This window comes from Daucus carota, chromosome 8, assembly GCF_001625215.2.
Source record: "Daucus carota subsp. sativus chromosome 8, DH1 v3.0, whole genome shotgun sequence".
NCBI classification, from domain to species: domain Eukaryota; kingdom Viridiplantae; phylum Streptophyta; class Magnoliopsida; order Apiales; family Apiaceae; genus Daucus; species Daucus carota.
The window spans coordinates 17,303,274-17,310,581 of record NC_030388.2 but is presented as its reverse complement, the minus strand read 5'-3'; the positions used below and the strand labels follow the sequence as shown (position 1 = coordinate 17,310,581).

General features: G+C 46.7%; 1 protein-coding gene and 1 non-coding gene across 2 annotated transcripts; one reads left to right on the top strand and one right to left on the bottom strand.

The window, feature by feature from the left end:
* Positions 1 to 276: 276 nt before the first annotated feature.
* Positions 277 to 7,308, bottom strand: LOC135148495 (uncharacterized tatC-like protein ymf16; the record flags this gene model as incomplete). Its single annotated transcript, XM_064083742.1, has 1 exon — positions 277 to 7,308. A coding segment is annotated over one exon (636 nt), but the record flags the coding sequence as incomplete, so codon positions are not given.
* TRNAK-UUU (transfer RNA lysine (anticodon UUU)) lies at positions 4,069 to 4,141 on the top strand. Its single transcript has one exon. It is a non-coding gene; the product is annotated as a tRNA-Lys (tRNA).

The window sequence follows — 7,308 nt, the reverse complement described above, 5'->3', positions numbered from 1 at the left end:
GCTTTTATTCGCTGCGTCTGGCAAGGGATTACACGAAAGAAGAGAGTGCGGTCACGTAGCTAGCCCCAATCGAAAGCTTAGGTCGGAAGACTTTAGTGAGTAAATCGGAGACGGATTGAATCGCCTGGCAAAACTAGACCTATAGCTCCTAGTATTTCTCAGAATCACTAGCCGGATGCAGCAACAGAAAGCACATTCCGGCAGGAAAAAAAAAGAGTGTTGCGAAAGTTACGCTAGAAGCTAGAAGATAGGTTTCAACTTGTTTTGGTTGAAAGGAATAGCCCCTCATCGACACGGGAAGAGAGCTTCAAGCAAGTGGAAAAATCATGCCTTACGAGTATGCAAGTAATCCCGTCATCTCGTGCAAATGAGGGGAAATAGATAGAGAAGGAGGCTGTTCTCAAGACAAAGAAGAAGATCTTAGAAAGGTGCATGTCTTCTCGAAAGCACTCCCGGGCATGGTAGCCAAGACTCTCCACGGCTGCTCTTTCAGGCTAGCTCTGGGCAGGGCGCATATACACGAACCCACTTTTAGTCGGATCCGAGCTCCAGTAGACAGCGAGACAGCCATTTTAGTATACAGGAGCCAAGCAAGGCAAAGATAGGTGAGTGACACCAAGGTAATTCCAGCACGAAAGCAAGTGTTGTTATCACACGCCCGGTACTGTCTTATTGATTCACCTTCTATTATTCAATCAAGGAAGCAGAATCAACGGCCTTTGAAGAAAGATGACTAAGATATTGAGTTGGAAGTTGAACAAAAGCCCAAAGCCCAAGGAAGAGAAAGGGGGCAGGGACACGAAGCGTCCAACGACTTGAACTTGAGGATCACAAAGAACTATATGGCTTATCCGGTGGATGCGCGTCTTGGGCTCTTTTACCTCTAACTAAAAATCTCATAAGAAAAGAAAGTGCATTTTCCTAGGGTAGATTCAAGGAATGCTGAAAGGCTCTCCGAGTTCACAGGCGTAGTTGCGTGTACTTCATTTCATTGAAATTTCTTTTGTTCCGTTCTAGGCTGGCTCGCTTAGTCTTCAATACATCACATCGTCAATGTCAATGGCTGCTAACGCCGCGACGAGGTCTCCAGGGTTGTTTTCCAACTCGACCGGAGGACTCTGAAAAGGATTCATAGATGGCTAAAGAGTAACAATATGTGCGGTGTACTTTTAGGAAGAGAGTTCATCTTGCGTAAAGGCGCCTGATGGTGGCTGCCTAGAGACAACTAATTGCACAATTGAAAGAAAGACTTGCTTGTAGGAAAATGAACGGTTTTAAACCAAGTAAAGAACCCCACAACAAATAGATGGGGGCAGGAGATCTTTCTCATTCAGCGCAGTGCAGCTTATATAGAAGGGGCAAAGCGCTGTTCGTGGCACAGCTTTCTTACGAGATTTTCATTGATCGTAGCTAATTAGGCGGCAACAACCGAAGAAGCAGAAGAAGTAGCTGCTACCTTCTTATTTTTCTTCGGCTGGTTCAACTTACTCAACATAATAAACTACCATTGCAGCTTCTCCAGCTACCTCTGCCTCTGCTGTAGGATCCGCCGGTGGATCTTCCGCTCTGGGTACCTATGCTTCTATCCCAACCGAAGCCTTTGCTCCCGAGAGACCCATGCCCCCGTTCCTTCCCCTGACGCTGCTCCTAACCAACCGCGAGTAATGATGCAAAGCTGGGCTGGGTCTGGGCATGCCTACTCTCGAATCTAATCTAAGGAAGGGATGCTTGCTACTGGATATGATCCGGAGAAAGTTCTCTGGTTATGGAGAAGCATCCACACTAAGCGTGAGGCACCTTTACTCAAACTCAAGGATAGGATGGAAAAACTTGATATAGGGGAGCGAATGGGCAAACAAAAGAAAGATAGGTTCGATCAATAGCAAGCGACATGATAGATTTGATCTCACATTACGGTCTAAGGTACGTAGTGACTCGAGCGAAGCGAAAGGTCAACATTATTCAATCTTTCTAGTAGTGCATTACTTCGCAGTCAATCTGAACTTCTTTAGGTCGAGGGTCAACTATCGAATGTTAATGCTATTAGGGCATACAGCTTTGTCAAAACAAAAGGGTAGCGGAAACGTTCTATTCTCTATTGGAAGATAGGGAAAGAAAAAAGCAGATAAAAAGAAGCCTGGGTAGACTGAAGAATCTTTCAGGAACTCGGCATGATCCTTTGGAATTTATCCCGTCCGGATTGACTTAGGAGGTTTATTCAGAACTACGAATGGGATTCGTTCAAGGCAGCCGCATTTGAGGGACTTTGAGGGCATTCTTCCACTAATAGCAATGAGTGAAATACGCTTATATGGAATCGGCAGGTATGTGTCACGCATGATAGTTCGATTGGGGGAAGGTACCTGAGGTTAGCCAAATCACTATCTTCTTTTCTTGAATGAATAGATCAGGGTATTTGACTAAGTAAGGAAGTAGCACCGGCGGCAGTTAACTAATAGGGCTTTTCCCTCTTTATAGGGCTTACCTCTTTGTTCCTTTGAGAGTCATCAGAGAATGGGAGGTACTAATACCGGAACTCGTGTCTTATGCTTCTTGTTTTCCTATACTAAGGTGTCCTCTCTTACCTGGCTTATTAGCTCCCAAGACTTCACTGCAGGTCTAGCTCATTTTTATGTAAATGAGCATTGATCCCCTACTGTGACATATGATGGGGTACCTAGACTTGGTGGTGAGCTACCTTCTTTCATACTGTCAGTGAGGGTAAACATACTGGATTAAGAGATCCAAGGAAATAGAGCGACTTTCCATAACAACAATACCGCACTATCGTATTATATACGCCATTTGGCGACAAAGCCTTTGCTCTAATGCCTCGTTACGTATATCGCTAGCGATAGGTTTTACATCTCGCTTAGCCTCATCTCTTGAGCCTAGTGGGAGCTGCACAAGTAACCGCCGTTCTCTTATCCGCTTGAATAGAGAGAATATCCCAGCTAGAATAGAAAGATATATAGGATAGACTAGGGAATGATTGGCCTTAGCGATTCTTAGCTATGAACAACTCCTTCTTCCTCCCCTAGACCTATTGAAGTTGCCTACCCTTTATGCTTTATGATAAGGCTCACTCGCTACCCTAAGCCCTAAAGTTCCTTCGCTTACCGCCAAATCTTAATCTATTGCCCTGCCTCCAAGAGAATCAATGGCACCAACCGATTCAATGGCAGCTAGTTCCGGGGAAGCCGCTTCAATGGAAGTTGGATTGCCCTCCTTTGAGTGTGAGTGAAATTGGATGAATCTGTCAAGTAAAGGTCAACGTACGTAGCAGCAAGCATGGTGCATTGCCTATTTCTCGCTCGGAAGCCAAAACAAAACGAACACGCCTGCTACCTACTGTACTGGACCCCCGACCAGGCATTATACCTTTGTCGAATCGGAACCAATACCACCGCGCTCGAACAGTTGAGCGGCCGCCGGCCAGCAACTTCCGTGCACAGATATAGATTCATTCTTCATACCTGGTCCAGCCTCACAACCCTTCGCGGGTTGGTAAGAAGTCAGTCTTGTTTGGTAAGACGGAATTGGGCAAAGAAAAAAGAGTGCTCGACCGGAACAACGGCCAACAAAGACCGTAATTACATAGATAACTGCTCCTCACCTTCTCCGTCTTTAAGGCGAACCGTATGGCGGCTGGAAAGAAAGACGACCTCACCTTCTCGTAGATGGTGTCAGTGAGAGCCATTTGCTTTTAGTATCCCCCGTTGACCTTCTTTTGTAGATAGAATCTTCAATGAGTGGAAACAAGCAACCTTACTAATAAAGGTGTTGAGTAAGGCCGGCTTTCTTCGCATGCTTGAGCGCATCTTTCTCATATCGATCAAGGCTTTCCTTGAGTTTTCAATAAGGTTAGCGCTAGCTAGCCCGTTTTTTGCAGGAGTGCTAACGCGCACCCTTACGTTTTCTTCGCTTGCTCTGCAGTACGAGCCTCATACAGAGCCGCGCCCCTTTCATATGATGAGAAGAAGAGGGGCTGAAGGCGGCTTTGCTATCTAAGCGAAGGGGCCGCCCTCTTTTCCGCACCAATCCTTATTTACTACTACATATTTTTGGGGGTGTATAGCTCAGTTGGTAGAGCATTGGGCTTTTAACCTAATGGTCGCAGGTTCAAGTCCTGCTATACCCAAACCTACCTTACTATACTATGAGTAAGGATGCGTAGTAGCGTTCAAAGATCACTCTTTGGCCTTTTTTCCTTTAGACGCGCTTCGGCGGCGGATAGCAGCATGGGCAAAGCACTCTGCTGCGGCGAGAGCAGCCGGCTCTTATTGCATTCATCAAGATAGTCTTTCTCGCTCCTGAACTCTGCGGCGAGTTCAGCCACCACCCCCGGGCCTGAGCTCTGCTCGAGCGTAGTCAGCCAGCTTCGTGACTTTGCTTAGCTTCCAGCGTTGCAAAGGGATAACCTTTCAATATCTAGGCGCCCTAGAAGGAGAGGGGTCCCGCGGACTTCTTCCCCGAAGGTCAAGCCGTAGTCCCTGTCCCTGGGAGAAGTGGAAGGAGTTAGGAGGAGGGAGCGCCCTTTGCCCTAATAATAATAAATAATAATAAATAGGCGGCTTCGCCCTCAAGTCGTCAATAAAATAGAGAAAATATGTGATCATGACAGTACACTGATGCATAGGTCTTGTCTTCTTTACGGCCTTTTGATCATGATGCATCATGAACGCGCCAATATGTGATCGGGGTGAGCGGTGGTTAGATATAGGGGCGGCTTTGCCGGCTTGGATTGGAAGGAAGGGCTTCGCTTTCCGATCGCTTTTTGAGGTCGGTTTGGATGAGCGTGGGCAAGTTCGGGATTCGCTATCGCTTTCGGCTTGGAGCGGCCCACCCCCCTTGTCACTTAAAGGGAAAGCAAGAGAAGGGGCCTGCTGGAAACCCGAGCCTTCGGCTCCATACTGATTAGGCCGGCCATAAAGGGACATCACGACTATCCTTTCTGGTAATACCGGGCTTTCTATGATCCTGATCAGTCAATTGAAAGATTCCGGATCCTTATGTGCTTTTTTTGTTATACTAGTGGCGGCAGATCTATTAGTAAACAGGAGCCGCTATCGCTCACCCGGCTGGATTGGATGTAAATCTGACGGATGGATAGGCGTAGCAGAAAAGATAGGGTCAATTACGAGAGGAAGGCGGAGGAAAAAAGACGAGAGAGCAACTCCCAGTCGATATGGAGGCTCGGCAGCTACCACGGCCGTAAGAACGACTCGAAAGACGGGCCCCCGCCCCGATAGTAGCGATAAAATATTTCGGAATAAAAATCGTAGCGTGGTAGCATACAATGGTTTCTTTTCTATGCCGTTCCATTCATACGAACCCAAGCCGATCCTATTTAGGCGTAGGGCCCAACTCCGTTCCTTTCACAGGTGACTCCGACTCCTAGGGTGAGGTTTGTTTTTATCCCAAGCTCTTTCTTTTTTTTTTACCTAAACTCCGTTTTAGTTGGCCTCCTTCGACCCAACTCCGAACCCCTTGCCTGGCCCCGGAAAGACCTGAGCCTTCCGGTTTATTGCTATATAAAAGCTTTCCAACCAAGCCGAGATGTTCGCCTCGATGCGGTAGATAAGTGGATAGGTTCGCGATAGGAGGACTGTCCCTTCACTTGCATGGGATAGCGAAGCCGCTCCAATCCACTAGAAAAAACCACATTATTCTACTAAAAAAATATTGTAGCATTTATTGAGCGAAGCCGCTCTGCAATAGTGAAGGAGCGGCTTGTCTGTCTCATGGCAGGCAATTTCCTTTTTGCTGTCTACTTTATAAGATAAGCTACTTTTTGCATGCGCTCTACTGTATCTGCCGCAGGTCTTATCAGCTTATATACTAAGCGAAGCCGCCTTCGGCCCTTAGCTCTCATCAAAGCCGCCCTCGCCCCTCTCTCCTCTCTCTAAAGGGGCTTACGAACGAGCGGAGTGCTTACGCCGATTGACAGAAATGCCGGCCGGAATTAGATAACGGTCCATCCCACCATAATAGATCTCTCCTACCGCTACCTACTAGTGGATTTATTTAGGGAAGGAATGCCGATTAAGCAATTCCTCCCATCCCGATAAAGCGAGTCACCCGTGATTCGAGAGTTCCATTTTCCGCTGATGCAGGCCGATTGGGATCCCAGCAGTCAAACCACTGTGTTCGTTCCTCACCCTCCTTCCAATCCAAAATCGATTAGAAGGTGGGTGATAAGCAGCTGTATCCGTATCAAGCCTACCATCTCTTCTCACGAAAGTCTTTCCATCCCGTCTCCGAAAGTTTTGCAATATCTGTGGCCCTGCTTTAAAGCCCCAGAAAGGCGTCTTACTCTCTCTCTCTATAAAAAAACCTGTGTGAAGCATAGTGCTAAGATCGATCGGCGAGGGATTCCCATAAAGTAGTTAGTTTAAGGGAAGCTGCGCTCGACGAACCGCCGGTACAAACGAATACCGTTTTTATTTTGAAGAAGAGACGGGAGGGTGCAATGAATGCGCTGTAGCTAGCCTTGTCAGCGAGTTTCATCTATCTCCTGTAGAAAGAATAGTCTGGAATAGGGGCTGAAGGTCCAGTTAGATCAATTTATATATCAATGACTTTATATCAGCTTTCTGTCGACAAATTACGTGATTGGTTGATAATTGCTCGGGAATTCATTGATAATGACTTTGCCAGGTTCTAGGGGGGCTACTCTTCTTTTTTGTCGATCGAGCCGCTCTCCCTCATTCCACTCGTCCAGCCCTCTTCACGAACTTGTACAATCGATGCCACAGAGATAGCCAACTCTATTATCAAAGAAATAAGGAAACGGGCGACGATTTGGCACCAGATATCCGGAGGTGTGGAAAGAGCAGCTGTGAGAAGCGGAAAAACCATCAAAAAACGACGATTGTTCGTGGAGGTTTCCACAGAAAGACCCCTTGGTTCTGGCAAACGGATCACAATTACAGGTACCTGAGAGCATACCGATGGAATGAACGAAATACGAACAGTTAACATAATATGGTCATAGATCTTGGGTTGTAACTTGATCATGAGCGAATTTGTTGATGTTGCACCCATGAAGTATGGAAAGTGCCAAACATTGGGAACTACCCGGGGAAGAGTTAGAAACAGGAACAAGGAGAAGCGAGAACCACTTAAATGGAGGAATCGATTGTATTTCGTCCTTTGTTCCCCATAGCAACTGGGGATCAAAAAGCACCAAATTTGATGACTTATTAAGGGAAAGACGAAGTAAGAGCATGCTATTGGAGACGTTGCAACATATGTCGGGGAGGCCTCCGTTGATTGTGTACGAACAAAATACGAGTCCAAAGGCAG